Here is a 16,811-nt window from a genome sequence, read left to right as displayed (position 1 = left end):
TGAAATTTCATTTCTCCGTCACGCTACGCTATCGTTTAACACGTGATGACATTTGCGAGGTCTTCCCGCGAATCGGTTCGTGCTCTTCTGCTTCATAATTTACAATTTCCTATTGTCGAGTCTTCAGCGCTTTTGCTTGCCTAACCCGAAGCACGCCATGACCCTTGCGAACCGAACTGCAGCGATACGGCATGTCGCTTACTTTCCCCGTTAAATTAGTCAATGGGTATCAATTGCATGCTTTTGCGTTTGAGTTGAATATAGAAATTGAGTCAAGGTAAGGTGAAGGATTCTAGAGTAATGTACAAGCTAATGATCTCAAACAAAACTGTAACAAAATCGTTTATTTTAAATTTAACTGTAGACCGAACAATATAAATACAAATAAAATGATGGTAACACTAAATTAATTGTTTTTAATTTTGAAATTAAATAAGTCTTTTAAAGATTATACTACACAAAGAGTCACAAGTAATAACCTAGTATATTATTTAGGCACCAAACTTGATTGACCACGACCGGCGGAGCCTCGTCCGCCGATTTCTCATATCGTTCAGTATGACAAAATGTAACTAATATATCATAATTCAATAAACTAATACTGCAGCGGTCTAATCTAATCTTTTTTGCATTGTTTTAAAGCATAGTTTTTGCCATTTTACGAATTTTTCAAATAGAAAAACAATACATTTTTTCTACAATGATAAAATATTCTGATAAATATGTTAAGTAATTTGTAATAGTTTGATTTAAAAACCAAATCGTTTTGATGGATGTTTATAGATATTTAACCTATTTTATATTTGATTGATTTTTTATTTCGAAAATATAGGCAAAATTCAATCATTTTTCTTCGCAAAATATTTAACAAAGATTTTCATTTTCATTTTAATAACGATTCAATGAAAAGTGTATATTTAATTGTTTTAAAGCATAGTTTAAATCTCTATATTATGTTTATAAATAATAGTAAAAAAGTACATTTTTTAGCTAGAGTACAAATAAAAAAATCAATAGTTATTTGATTTAGATAAAAATATAATGTATTTTATATTAGGTAAATTTTGTTTTAAAAAATAATGGCAAAAATTATTAATTAATTTTACCAACATTTTAATTACTAATTATAATTTATAGTATTGAATGCATATATTTTAATGCTCTATATGTTGAAAATATAAAAATTACTACAAAAATAATTATAAACATTACATGTAAAATTACAAATTAATCAAGATTTTTAGATCTCATTCAAGAAATGTTTTATTTTTTCTACATTTTATTTTTAAAAATATTGGAAATTTTTACTGATTCACTTTTGATTTGACAAAGTAATAAAAAATATTTTTATAAAGTATTTATGGCATTATTATTCATTTTAAGACAATAGTTTAAAGCAGTGGTGGCCAACTGAAATCCCTTGGTGAGCCAAATAAAATAATGCATGTCTTTGATGGGCCACACATAAATATTTTACAACTTAATAATAATATGAAAAGCTTACAATTATTAATATATAATATTTTATGATTTTTTAAAATCGTTTTAACATTTATTTTTTATTACATGATAATTTTTTGGTGTCGATCGGTAAGGAAATGTAAAACAAATAGAATTTTCAAAACTTTAAAAGGGCCAATCAAAATCTTTAAGTTTGCCACTTGTGGCCCGCGGGACACGGTTTAGACATCGTTAGTTAAAAGCATAGATTTTGATTATATTAAATAAAATTAAATTTTAAGTAGAAAAAAATATTATTTTTTTGTAGAAAAAATGTCACAAAATTTTCCGTACAGCGATAAATTATGACTTTTTATGTAAAATACTAATTTGGTGTTAGTTTTTTTAATTATATCCATTCATTTTAGCTAGATTTTGGTAGAAATTTAGCCTGTTTTATTTTATGAAAAATCAACAAAAATCATTGATTTATTTCTGCGTTCACAAAATATTTTTAATTTTGTTTGCATTATAGTTTAGCATAGTTTTTCTAAAAAATATACCATAAAACTTTACCTATAATGATTGCGATAATAAAAAAGGTGGAACATATTTCTTTTTACAATATACTGATATAAATAAAAAAAATTCGATAGATTATGATAAAAATGTAACCTATTTTAGATTTGATTTTCGATATAATTTTTATTATATTACAAAAAACTATAAATTTAATCGATTAAAATCAGTATTTTATGTTCAAGATTATATTCATTAATTTTCAAAATAGTAAAAATATGTTTTTATTGAAAATAAACTACAATTTTTTTGCTACAATATTAAAATATACTGATTTGTTTATATAATTATATCGTTTAAGGTAGATTTATATAAAAAATATAGCCTATTTTAAATATAATAAAATATCACCATATGACAAAATACTCAAAAATATTTGTATTGCATTTTTTTAAGGAAATATATTACGTAGCATAAAATTGATTATTTAAGGCTTATAAATGTTTATCGTAGAAAAAAAGTAATAACATAAATAAAAGATTTTTGTCACAATATTAAATGTAGCATATTTAAAATTAATAAAATACATAATCTGAAATATATTCATGAACTTTCGAACTTATTGCAGAGGAAGAACTAAAAAAATTTTGCTACGAATATAAATTAATTATTTTTATATAAAATAAAAAATGTGTTGATAAACTTTTAAATATAGTTTTCAAAATATAGCCTATTTTTCTGATCGATTTTTTTTCAAAAATATCAGCAAATTTTAATTTTTAATAAAATCTAAACTTATTGTATAATCTTAAATCAGATTGTCAGCCTTTGAATAATTAATAATATTTTTTTAATATTAAAAGTGATGAACTGATTCTTTTTATTATTGTAGTAAAGCAAATTTCTTAAATTATTTACAGTTCAGAATCATGTACAGTTTTTAATTGTTTTAGTGGATTTAATCATACTTTGCATTTAAGTGTAACGCATTAATATAGGATAAATCAAGTGTATATAAATGTTTATTTACTAATTTTAAATATTTTTTTATAAGATATTATTTTTTATAATCGATTTTAAAATATAGCATAAACTATCACACGAATACTAATCCACAATACAATCGACCAGGAAAGCTTTGTGTTAAGGTAAATTTAATGACAGATTTTAAATCATCTTTTTATTTTAGATACATATAATTTAAAGCATTTAATATTTGTGGTAGAAACTCTTTTCACGATTTTGAATAATATAATAAAATTGTATTTTTTCAATATAAGGGAAAACATAATTACATTTAATAATAAATAATATGTATTAAATATTCAGTCATATATAATTTTAGAAACCAATAACTATTTTTAGTAAAGAGATGAATTTCTCTTAATAAATGTATTTTTTTAACAGAGAATAAATAGTAAAATTCATTCAAGTGAACGTGCTTCCTATTCGAGCTTCAGTTTAACGAAGAGAAGTAACAAAAAGCAATAATTACGAACTAGCGATTGTTATCTGCGTGTTTGTTTTTTTGTGTGCAAAAATTTAATACACAATTTATGGCGTAGTACGTGTGTGAAAATTTTGTTCGTTTTCATTGGACTTTCTACTCGAGATCATTTTTCGCGTCCGACATTTTTTCCACATAACATTTGTTTGCTTGTTTTTAGATCATTTTTGGACAATCAACAGAAAGTTGTGTTGTGGCTGATTAATTGGATTTTTTATAGCAACTTTTCATCTCACTGACACGTTCCACTTTTATTTATAAAAATAACACAAACTCACCAATTAATCCTTTGGTCAATGGCGGTTGAGTCCTGGGTGCAAAATTAATAGCTTCTTTTCCAGCATGCTTCTCTAATCTCTCCACAGTAACCCTGACAACTTGTCCTTTGACTATCTCGGTCTCGTTTCCGTGAGGAGGAGGCGGAGCTCTACCCTTGATCCTCTTAATAGGCTGCTTCTTCTTCTGAGACTTTTGTGGCAAATCTACCAATTCAGAACTAGATGAATTTGTGAAATCCACATCGTCATAATCAACGTCTGTGTATATAAGTCCATCAATCTCTCCCAAATCAGATTTGCTTTCCACAGACATATGGGTCACCCCATTATTGTCTGTGACTTGCATCAAATCGTACTTGGACTTCTTCTCGTCGATGTTATCTTTTTGGTCCGATTTCTTGTGACTAGGCATGTAATCTAAGCTTTTATAGGAATAATTTTGACTGTCGTCATACTTCTTCACGTATTGATGATTCAAGTTTCTAGAGTAATCGAACGATTTTATGTAATTCGATATAGTTCCATCAGCTATGGATGAGTATTCGACGCTCGATCTACTTTTTGTGGACGGACTAGGACTCGGACTGCCCTCGCTAGAAGATTCGCTAGAAGAGTGAGTCAATCTGTTCCTCATCTTGAAATATTTATAAGTGAACAGCGTCCTTCTGAATTCTTGCTCGTTATCGAAATGGAGCACTAGCTCTTCTTTGACTTGATTTTTATACACCTCGACAATCAGTACGTTTTTAGAATTAAACTCTTTGAAATCACCAGCAGAACATTCTATGATCTCTTCTATCTTGTATTTTTCTAATACCGTTTCTTTATCAGAGTTTTCTGGTATTGTTTTTAACTCAAGTTCGTCTTTAGTGTTGAATGAAACTAAAATGCGAACGTTTTTAGAATTGGGCCAATCCGATCTGCTCCCGTTGGTCTTAGTTCTTGAAACGAGACAAGCTCCTCCGTTGGACACTCCTTTTGCTTTGGCGATCGTCATCTGAAAGCAAACAAAATAAAAAATATCAGTAAGAGAGTCAATCTAAAAAGAGCAACTCATCCATAAAATCAAAAGTTAGAAAATAATATTGCTCCAAAACTTTCGATTCGTAAAATCAAATTGACAATATGTGCGAAAAAAGTTATTCGATCTAGGTCAAAGATATGTGATAATTATTTATTTTTTGTGAGCCAATCAAATCTGAATCGTCTTTTTTGGGATTATTCACGGGGTTTTTGCAACCTTGGTCGGACCTCCAGAAGACAAACGACGTTGTTTACGCCAATTACTCGCTTGGAGATAAAAAAAATACGGATTCACCCGAATCGTTCGTTGTTGACTTTTTTCTCTGCGTCACCTTGACCAGTGTTTACCTTTTGAAAAGACGTAGAATATGTGTTGAATATTCATGAGAAGGCATGAGAAAAAAGCGCATGTCCGACGAGTTCAGAATAACTGTCACGCAGTGGATTGTTAAAACGGCCGTAAAAACGATCGATCAAATCGCGACCTTTCGGAGAATCTCAAAAAAAATTAGACTGGACCAAAAAATCGATGAATAACTGTGAAGAGGTAACTTGATTTGATTAAACATATTTTCGCTAATTAAATTAGCATAATATAATAGAGTTAAAATTATGACACTTTTTCTTCAAGATTATTTTTGATAGCTTTAGAATTTATATTTATAAATAACTAGAGTTTCGTTGTATAGAAGTTATATATTGCTACATATGTTTATGAGTTTGAAGCCTTTCAAAAGAGTCTTGCATTTTTTTATTATCTATGTTCTTTGAATTCTGAAATATTTAAGCCATAAACAACAAAAAATAATTATAGGAAAGGAAATGAGAAAAAATATCTTCAACGTAGTTATATTTGTACCATAATTATTAAAAAAATACTTATTTTCACTAGAAAGTAATATCATATAAATAGTAATATAATGGCCTAGTGAATATAATTATAAAAATAATCAATTTGGTGTTTTAAACAATAAGTTAGTCGCAAATAAAACAATACATATTTCAATAATGGTTTCAATGGTTGCGATGAAATTTGTAGCAAAAACTAGTTATTTTATTAAGACTTTCTTATAATATATTAGTTATTTTTCATATATAAATAAAAACACTCAATCACTGATGTCTAGAACTATAGTCAAGATTTATCATCATAGCCTTACTGAATTCACTTAAATTGGGAATTCACTTCCATTAGCCACTAAAGTTAAAACTGTTTTACTACTTTATTTACGAATTGGAATAAACGAGAGTTTTCAATGAGAATTTTCATCCAGTGGAGCTAAGCCAATAATACCCATAGAGGACCGAGAAATGCAGCTACTTTTTACAGTAAACAGAACCAGCAAAGCAGTGACTTGTATCCCAAGAATTCAACCCAACCTTAGAGTCGACTTGGAAACTACGTAAAGCAGTACTATGGTCAGAACAAACACATATGTATATAAACTTATCATTGTATCAAATATACAGTGAATTTTAAAACGATTGTGATTAAAAAAAATAATAATTAAAACTTTGTACCTATAAAAACAAATGCGTGCGCCACGAGGTACAGTGAATGTGTATTTTTCAGTTATATTTTCGCTGGTTAAAATATAATTTCTGTAAAATTATATCCGAATACATTTTCACCGGTAAATATATGTATATATATATTATATAAAATAAATATATTTCTACTAGCGAAAATGTAATTTAACTTAAAAGCACTAGTGAAATTATATGCCGCTCTAAATTGTCTATGAAACACAGTTTAATCGTTGTAAAACATCCTTTTTATGTTCAAACCCAAACCTAATCTAATGAAAGTTTGAAAACTAATTATTGTTTTTTAACTTATAAGACGTCAAGTTGAGTTTGATTAATTCGCTTAGGTTAGGTTTGGGTTTAAACAGCAGAGTGGACAGTGTGTTACACTGTTTTCAGTGAAGTTATATTTTTACTAGCATAAATAACATTTCATTGACTAGGCCAGTCAAATGTATAAAACAATTAATTTAATATTGAACTGGTAAATATCAGTGAAACTGTATTTACTCACTGCGCAGATCATCTGATCCCAACAACTATTTTTTGCGTACAGAATTTAACAAATTACGTCGCGGTTTTACAGCCTCATTTTACTACATTTATCAGATAAATTATATTTTCACTAGTAGAAATATGATATAATTATATAATTATAATTTCACTGAAATTATAAATATGTTTATAATAGTAATACACATAAAAATAAATATATTGTCTGATTTTATAATATAATAATAATGATATCAATTTATAAATTATATTTTCACTAGTAGAAATATATATCTATCGGTGAAAATGTAATTCCAGGAAAAATATGTTTTCAATAGTAATACACATTGATTGTAACATATAAAAGCAAGCAATGTCTGATTTTGTAATTTAATAATAATATTTAATATTTAAATAACGAAAATAATAATAAGATTTTTGCTTGAATGGTTAAAAATATACTGATTTTTATATAAAATATTGCTTATAGTGATTATACTTATAATTATATTTTAAATGCATTATATAACAGATATTTTTGCATTTAGAAAATAACAATATACTAACATACTGCCTAATTTTATAAAATACAACAATATTTAATTTTGGTATAAGATTTGTTAAATTAAATTATGACAATGAATAAAATTTTTATGTATATTTGTAAAACAATTAGATAACATAGAATGGTATAGTACTTCTGATATATATTTTTTGTACTATAAAAAATGTTTTGTGTAGTAATTAATGTTTATAAAGCGTTTAATATATATCACATTGAATATGAATGAATAGCAAAACTGTACTAAAATAATTTAGGCATTGAACAGTTGACCTGAGATAAGCTTTGGTTAATGCTTAAATAATCTGTTTACGACAACTAAGCGATGACTCAGCGTGTGTGCACAAGCGTGTGCGATTGCTACCCACATACACATCAGCGTAAGTTTTCTCGGCTATCTATTACAATTCATTTATTATTCACTATAAATAAAATTATATATAATATAAAATATATCAAGATACATTTATAATAATACTAATACTATACTAATTTCTATAATGTAATATATTTTATTTCATATTCGTTCACTATTTAAATAGCTTGAGACAGATCAATGGAAGATTTAAGTGATTGAGTCTAAGCACCATAACAATTTTAATTGAAATGGGTATTTAAATAGTGCCACTTTTTTTGCTTTGAGTTCATTGCCAATGAACCGATGATCAACGATGCATGTTCCAGGCCAATCATTTATCTCGATATGGTCTTATGAACTCAGATACGTATTAGATTTATCTGAAAGATCTAGATGTATTGTTGCAAATCGCTGATTTGGTTACACAACCAAAATTTATATTTTAATGATTTTTTATTCAAATCAAAGTTGTTAAAATCGTATTAAAAATTGTCAAAGTGCTCAGATAAAATTCTCATAGATCTCTTAAAACGTCAAACGCTCTAGATTAGGTTATTTTTATAGTTATCAATAGGCCTGCCTGTCAAATATGCCAGGAATTTGTACACCGACGTCATGTTGTCTGTCATGTCCGAGACTCTGATTGCCTCCAGCGAACATTTCCCGCCGACAATCATGTAGAAAGTGGCCCGTGGGCAATTGACATGCGGCCCACCAAGAACAGCACACTTTATCAAAAACTTCTTTAGGTCCCCAGCCCCAGTGTTTATGTTTTTGTTTTATTTTTGGGCGCAGTCGAAAACTTTCTAGGCGCGTCGGCCATAAATCCAAAAATCCACAGCGTCCGACTTTGACTAATCCTAAGAGAGTTTCGTAAATACAAATAAATCGTCGTCGGAATGCAATTTGATACACATATCAAATTGATTATCGAAAGGGTCTAAGTCCATCATTAAATGAATTAAATCGCTTCGCAAAACTTTCACAACTTTTGTCGTAAACAATCGAGAAGATGTATGTCTGTTTTTATGTGGATGAACAGGTTATATGTATTCTCGCAAATGACACTATATAAGCACTTACTGTCTAAAACGACTATATAAAGTTTTCTAGAGAGAAACTCTGATGTTGCAGTTTTTTACCTCAATGTAAATATACATAAGTGCGCCAAATTAAATTTTAGATTAAGAAAAGTGTATATTTTAATTAGGAACAATATTCGTTTCTCAAATTCGTTTTATCTCAAATATAAATTTTAAATTTAATAAAGAAATTAATGTTATTTTCTTAATGAAACAAAAAAATCACGTTTGAATTTTATTCTTATTTGAAACTTATTATTTTATTGTAAATATTACAATAAATATTTTAAGTAGATCTATATTGATTTAAGAGAATTTATCTGTATGTTTTAATTTGTATTTTATACATTAGCTTAATTAAGATTAAACGAATGTAAACAAACAATTATTAATCACTGCAAAAAATCTAAAAAATAACATCAAACTTTTATAATAATTTTAACACAGTTTTCTGTTATGTTATATTATTTTACGACAGTTAAGTCGTGAGATACAACAAAGTATAATTTAAATTAATATCGTTACTGTACCGATGATATTTTAAATAAAGCAAATTATATTAGAATAATTTGTCAATATTACACAAAAAATATATATTGTGTTTTATGTTGCAACTTAACGAGCGTTAACATTACAACGGGGTTAACACAATCAACAACCACTAAATATGTAGTGAGACTCCAGACTGAAATCAATATTATTTATAAAATAATATATGCACTTATTATTTTAATTATTTACTAGATATATTAATAACATATAAGATGCTCATCTGCGATAATCGATTAAAATAAATATAGATAGAAAAATTATGTTTTATATTTTTTTTTAATTATTCATCAAGATATTTGAAATTAAGAAAATCTAGGACAACCTAATCTATGATAATTGTTAAAAATTAAAATCATATAATAATCACTAATTATGATCTCTCATGCAAGAATTAATTACAGAACCAAAAATAAATACATTTACTGCACAAAAACATTGCATTAAAAACAATTGCAAGGTTACTACGTAATATTTCATTGTAACTAAAGTTATTTAATTTAATATTTTTTTTTAAATATTGTTCATTTCTATAAATATATACGTATTTTCCTAATTTTTTTTAATAAGTTTAAAAAATCTTAATAAATTACGAATAATTATATTTTAGAGAATTCTCAAAATTTTTGTACAAACCCATAAATGAAAACCTTCTCAAGATTGTAGGACCATTATCAACACTTAAACACACAAGTAAACGTCGTAAAAAAGCACATTTATTTTTTTAGAAACTTCACATGTGTCTCGAAATAAAAATGATTGTATACACACACAAAACTTAATTGCACTTAATGATCTTCACCCGCGGATGAGAGAGAGAGATGTAACGCCAACCGTACAAATCAACAATCCAAATAACACATCCGATTATAATCCGCGCGTGTGTGTGTAATTTTCCACATAATGATATGGCAGAACAAAAAATGCTCTGTATCATTAAATATAATCGATTATTATGCTTTCGCCATACGAGCCACACACAAGACAGTTGCGTCACTTTCGTTCGCTTTGAAGAACTAAAGACTACGGAGAAGATCTTCGTCAGAATTTCTAAATCGGTGGTAGGTGGTCAGGAAACTGCATCCAATCGGACTGGTATCCGACGAGACCATAAAGCGCATTTTGCAAAAAACGTTTCCCTTATTTAGAGAGATCTCTAGAGTCGAGGTACAGAAAACGATCGTAAAAAATCTAGGTATTGAGCACACGCTTCCTTGTGGTGTAAATACGATATACATTTTAACACATTTTCCTTATATGGCGTATAATAAATATATCTGTGCGATACAATATCTAATCAATAGAAAATATATATAAAGATATAAATAGTTGCGCTTGAATTACCTCTTTACAAACAAGGAAATTCATAAAGGGTATAATAACTGCAATGAAGTGAATTAATATATTATATTAAAAATACACTTTATATCCTGTAATTAATTATGAAAACTTAATTAACTGCTATCTATTATTTGCCATTTTTTATTAAATACTAAAAAATGTTTTAAGATTATACAGAATACACAAGTTTACTATAATATTACTTTAACGCATGATGCATAAAAATCGCTTTAATTTTATTATACGCATTTTATAATTAGGACTTTCCGGTATATTTTTACATTGCATTAAATTTTTAGTGGTACAAAATATATGATTTCCTAACATTTATATAAAACATCATTTTCTAAAAAAATAATTAAAATTAGTACAAAAATATATGTATGTTTCTGTACATCCAGTTTTTAATTTTATTGTGAAGCAATTTTTTATTATTAATTTATAGTTTTCGCACAATTATGGTTATGGCAGTTAACTTGAAATATAATATTGTTGCTATTGTTGCCATGAAACTAGTTGCTAAAGACTTGCTAGAAGGGTCTTTAACAAAACAATTGACTCGGACTTTAAGAACATTTCTTTCTAATCAAAGTGAAATAAAAGATTTCGTAAACGGTATATATAATATTACCAGTGTTAAAAGCACAAGCATAAAAACAAAACTTTGATTTATCAAAGGAATGTATTCGCCAAAAGGATTCAGATTCACGTTTTATAGAATGCCTTTGTTCTCAAATTCTACCAATTTCGAATCACGAAAAGTCTGGTTTTTCCACAAATCACCGTGTTGCAACCTTCTCTAATTCTAAATTGTATACATGTTAGAACACATTCGTACGCCTTTAGTTATATTTTTTTTTTCTAAATAATTAATACAGAACTCCCACTTAAACAGATCTTACAGTTCCGAAGCAATCACACCCAAAACCGTTATGCCACATTTTTTCTAAAAAATGGTTGATGCTTAATATCTATTTAAATAAGCGCAGAAAAACAAAATTCGAGTCTGCAGCTACGTCATCACAAACACAAAGAGTCCGGTTCCGCCCCGTATCATTAACATTGGTTAAAGGATCGAGTGCTATAAGGTACGCAAGACTTTCCCTGTTTCTTATGGATATATAGGACAATACATTGTCATACAGAAACGCTTTCTTTGAGCACTTCTGTCAAAACTTTGCTTCTTATATAGAATAGCTGAACTAGTACTATGCGGAGCTACGCCGAGTCGACCGAGGTGACTTTTACAAGCCAGAGAAAACTGACTCTTTAAACCAGATTTTTTATTAATTTAGATATACAATATATTAATTATTGTACAAACTGAATGAGCTATTTTAAAACATTTTTTTTATAATTACAAACGTAGTAAAAAAAATAATGCAATTAAATAGTCGTGAGAGTCGAATTTCATACAGACCGACGACTTTTTCATGTTTTTAAGATCAAAGTTTGTTTTTAGCAATTAAAATACAGATTTAGTCTTCCTAGCTTTTCAAATTTAAATCATAATATATCTGATTGCAGTATTAGTAACATATATGTATAATAAATTAATAATGCAATGACTATCTCGTTTTTATTGGTAGAAATGTGGTTTTTTTTTTGAAATACAAAAAGTAGTGGTGAAAATAAACGTATATTAATGGTTTAAGCGTGATGATGTCACTCTCAGCATATATTGAGTAATACATATTTCATACTTGTATTCTTTTTAATTATGTATTATTTTGGCAATCAATTTAAGTCCGCTTTTAGGTACAAAAATTACCAGAATAGCGTAGTACGTTAAGTGCTCGAAAAAAATCGACAAAATGTGCTGGTTCTATTCCTGGGACAAAATCGATTTTTTTTAATCAAACGCTAATAAGTGGTGTATTGCAATTTATATTGCTTGGAAGCTAAAATATAATTTTTTAAATAATTAAATAGCTGTTATTGAATATCAGAATTGCCCCATTGTAACGCATAGGGCCAACGTCATGTTGCCACGAAATATTTAGCTATTTTTTTTATTTTTTTAAGTTTAAGTTAATATATAAAAAAAAATATTAAAAATTTCAAATTTCAAATTTAATTAAATTAAATATAATAATTTAATAATCAAATAAATTTAATTATTTTTTTAGTACAAAATATTATTTATTATAAAAAAGTTTATAAGCACATTAATTAATAACTCTTTGGAAGCTAATTTTATATGTGTCACTAATAATTTTAAACCTATAAAGTTGCTTTAAAAAATATTTTTTATTTTCAAGTTACTAATAGAATCTTTGAATACCTACAATATAAGCTAATATTAGAAAACTTATATGTATAACCAATTCATATGTAAATATATAGAACATTTGCAATTTACTTTCCTATCAAGTCATAAAGAATAAAATATTTTAAATTAAAATATTCAATACATAATTTAAAGAAATAAAAATAATTTAGATATGTAAAACAATAAACGATCAAATTATTGCCTATTATTAACACACATTCTCCTAAGTGTAAATTACCACAAAATACACCTTTTTTGTGATGTAAAAGTAGAAGAATAAAAAAAAAACAATTTTACAACATATACGTGACTCGTGCTAGTTGGTGTGGATATAAATATAAATTTGTCTAAATTAATGACCTTTCACTCTCTAGCCGTCTGCAATCTATCATCACTAAACATCGATTAGCGTACATGACCTATGATACGAACATACAGCTTAAAAAATCACGTGAGAGTAACATAATAGTTTCTGCTTTCTGCGTCAGATTAATTATGGTAGTGTGTAAGAAAAGCTATTAACCCTTTATTGATTTCCAATCTGGAAGCTTCCGGTAAGATTGCTCTTTCGAGGTCACTTCCTTTTAGTCAGATCGTGCATCGTCGATTGCCCTTAATGATACTTCAATATGAAATAATTAATATGGGTGTAAAAAAGATACACTTGCAATTTCTTATAATTAGTAAGCTAACTGTTAAATTGATTGGAGTGATGTGAAAATAACGAAAATTAAATATAGAAGCATTTTAACTGAGCTGTATATTAAAAATCAGATATAAAACAGATTTTATAAATTCAGTTTTAATTTAAAACCAAATTCATAGTTGTTGGTAGAGGTTCAGTTTAAATTCAAGTGTAAAAGGTCTGCCAATTAAAATAGCTCAGCTGTATAAAACATACATATGAAAAAAAAATCCACTTAGATTCAAGAAACTTAAGAACTCAACTTTAAATTTAAAAAAATGGCATGTTCCAACTGGCATCATCACTTGAATCAATAAATTTCTTTCATGATACGTTTAGATTTAAGTGCTTCAAAAATATATTGACGATAAAATATTGACATAAACAAATGTCTAAAAACTCATTCGTATAATATAGTAGAAAAACTTGACATAATGTAATCAAATAGAATATTAAGGTAAGTATTTAATTGCTTAATACCACCCCTTTATATTTAAAATTAAATTTATTTAAGAATGAAACACTAGTCTATCAGTTCCAAGCCATTGTTACAAAAACATTATCATATCATATCATGCTTATCAAATTTCTAATAGATCATTAACACATAAAAGTTAATCACATCCATTTATTTTATATAATATCAATTATTTTAAACACACGATATTTATTATAGCATTAGAGTGTTATATTATATAAGATAACCAGAACGATCAATGTCGAATGTTTTTCGCCCGAATTATGCCGACAAATTATATTTAATTGAATATTTCGCAACAAATTTATCATCGAAGATATAATATAACATAACGGCGGTTAAAATATAATTGACATATAACTTTTCACCAACGTACCTGTCGAATGGTATTTGATAAGCACGGAGAAAGGCGCTAATTATAAGATGTGAACAACCCACGTGAGAGAACTTGGTTCGAGTGTAAAAAATATAAATAAATCAACATTGTTACGTTGTAATAGCTATGCAGTTCCGCTTCCGTTTTTGTATGTGAGAAAAATTCAGCATCATCCGCTTAATTGTTGTGTAATTTGTAGAATGTAAGAAGAAAGTGCGCACTCGTCCGTATTGCTTGATCTGATTAGGATCGGATTCTCAAGGAATATCCAAAAATGAATCACAGTTGCATAATACATTGGATTGGATAATATTTTACAATATAATAATAAATAATACACACACTTTAATACATAGCTATGTTATTGTAATTAAATACATCGATAGTCTCAAAAAAAATCTAGCTTTTAAAATAAAATATATTTATGTATAAAAGTCTAGAGTTCATATAATCGCTGAAACTTTCTAGTACTGATTCTATTTATGTAGTTTACTAGTGATCAAATTTGCATTCTTATGTATGCTAGTGACATCTACATACGATTACAGCATCTAGAAATGACTATCCTTGCATCACAGTAAGCCAATCGTGTAAAGCTAATTTGGCACAAGCGAAGGAAACCATCGGAAGCTAAAATCGAGAGCTTTCGTAACCAATCTTAAAATCGCTTTATAATAATTTTTATGATTTATATTTTTAACGATTCGGTTGGATTGAACTCTTGAACTCCGCTTCGCACAATGGCCAAAGTTACGCAATCCAATCAATACAAAAGAAAGCCGACTATTGCGCAACATTCATTGTCCAACCGATGCAATCGAATGCGCACTCCAATAAAACGATCTAATCTGACGCTCTTTTTCGCATCTGATATGGAAAATCTAACGTATCTGTTTTGGACACCTTTTTTTTTTGTTCGAGGAGAATCTAAGAGGACAGATTGCTACGGGAGCTAAAAACATTTTGAAAATTTTTGTTCAAAGGTCATGTTCAATTTTTTTTTTTGAGGAGGACAAAGAAAAGAAATTATTATTTCAAAGAAAAAAGTCATATCGGAAATTTTTGTTCAAGAACGAAAAAAGAGGACAACGGAGAACAAAATTTTTCGGTCACATTAATTAAAAATAATTTTCGCAGTAAAAAAATCATATTGCTCCACTCACTTCTAAAGAAGCGATAATAAAATGCGTATTAAAAAATATATATATATATATGTTATCATGTGCACCGTTTGCATAATATTTAAAAAAATATAAGTTACTCGACTAATCAGGATTTAATAATGTAATTAACTTTAGCTGCTATAACGAAAAAAAATGTGCTTTTTATATATTATAATAAAAATCTAACACCAAATTAATGTATATCAAAATCTGAAAGTCATCAGATTAACGAGCATACTATTCAATTTTTCAACCTAATGGAAAGTAATTTTATATTATTTATTTAAAGGAAGCCTTCAGTGAGAGACTTTCTATATGTATTTTTTTCTATTTTCTTAAGCAAGTGCTAGTGGCTGAGAGAAAATAAAAAAAAAGGTAATATATACTACTATTTTTTAAATACATGAATTGTATTTTAGTATTAAAAAAATAATAGCTGCAGAAATTTTCAGAAAAAAATTTATAAAACTTCTTGTCTCTTTCCAAATGATATTTATTGTAATACATAGTTTAGAATCAATAAATATACTATCCTCTTTTTATTTTTTAATTCTGTTTTTTATGTGATGTTTTAGCACATTCGGTTGTAAAAATAGGGTGAATATTTTTTTTTAAATCTTCCATTCTAACATGACAGCCGTAAGCCTAGTATGCTACAACGGGTATATCTGTACCAACTGAGTCAATCAGACATAATGAATACATACAAGTAAGTATTAACCACCAGACTGAAAGTCTGGGAATTTGTGACATTTATATTATTAATTATAAATTATTATGTGCTATACAATTTATAATCAATAATTTTTACTGCAGCAGGAGCCGATTTTTTTAATATTAGCGCATTTTTAAAAATAGTTCGAGTGCCGCTGCTGGGGCTCGAACCCACAACTTCAGCGTTACTAGTCTGAGACGTTACGAACTACGCTATTCCGTCCTTAAATATGGAATAAATAAAGATATTTCATCGAAATTGTACATCTTACAATATTAAATCAAACGTCCTATACGTGTTTTAGTTGCTCTATAGAATTTTGTTATAAGTCGAAAAAACAAATATTTCAAAGATTATCTAAATTATTACAAGTCATACACCATAGTTTAAGAACTCCAAATATCGATAATATCAGAAAATATATTGTGCATTTATTAAACAGTT

At 27.5% G+C, this 16,811-nt stretch overlaps 1 protein-coding gene across 2 annotated transcripts in view; it reads right to left on the bottom strand.

Moving 5' to 3' along the window:
- The window catches only part of LOC148238244 (uncharacterized), a 77,780-nt gene that overhangs the window by 2,458 nt on the left and 58,511 nt on the right, over positions 1 to 16,811 (bottom strand). For both annotated transcript variants that reach the window (XM_088206195.1, XM_088206194.1), the window contains exon 2: positions 3,745 to 4,741. In XM_088206195.1, the coding sequence (XP_088062321.1) occupies positions 3,745 to 4,741 (997 nt within the window). The remainder of the gene's footprint in view (positions 1 to 3,744; positions 4,742 to 16,811) is intronic.

This window comes from Plectrocnemia conspersa, unplaced genomic scaffold, assembly GCF_051122295.1.
Source record: "Plectrocnemia conspersa isolate PC_06_02 unplaced genomic scaffold, ASM5112229v1 ptg000002l, whole genome shotgun sequence".
NCBI lineage: Eukaryota > Metazoa > Arthropoda > Insecta > Trichoptera > Polycentropodidae > Plectrocnemia > Plectrocnemia conspersa.
This window is presented reverse-complemented; position numbering and strand designations above follow the sequence as displayed.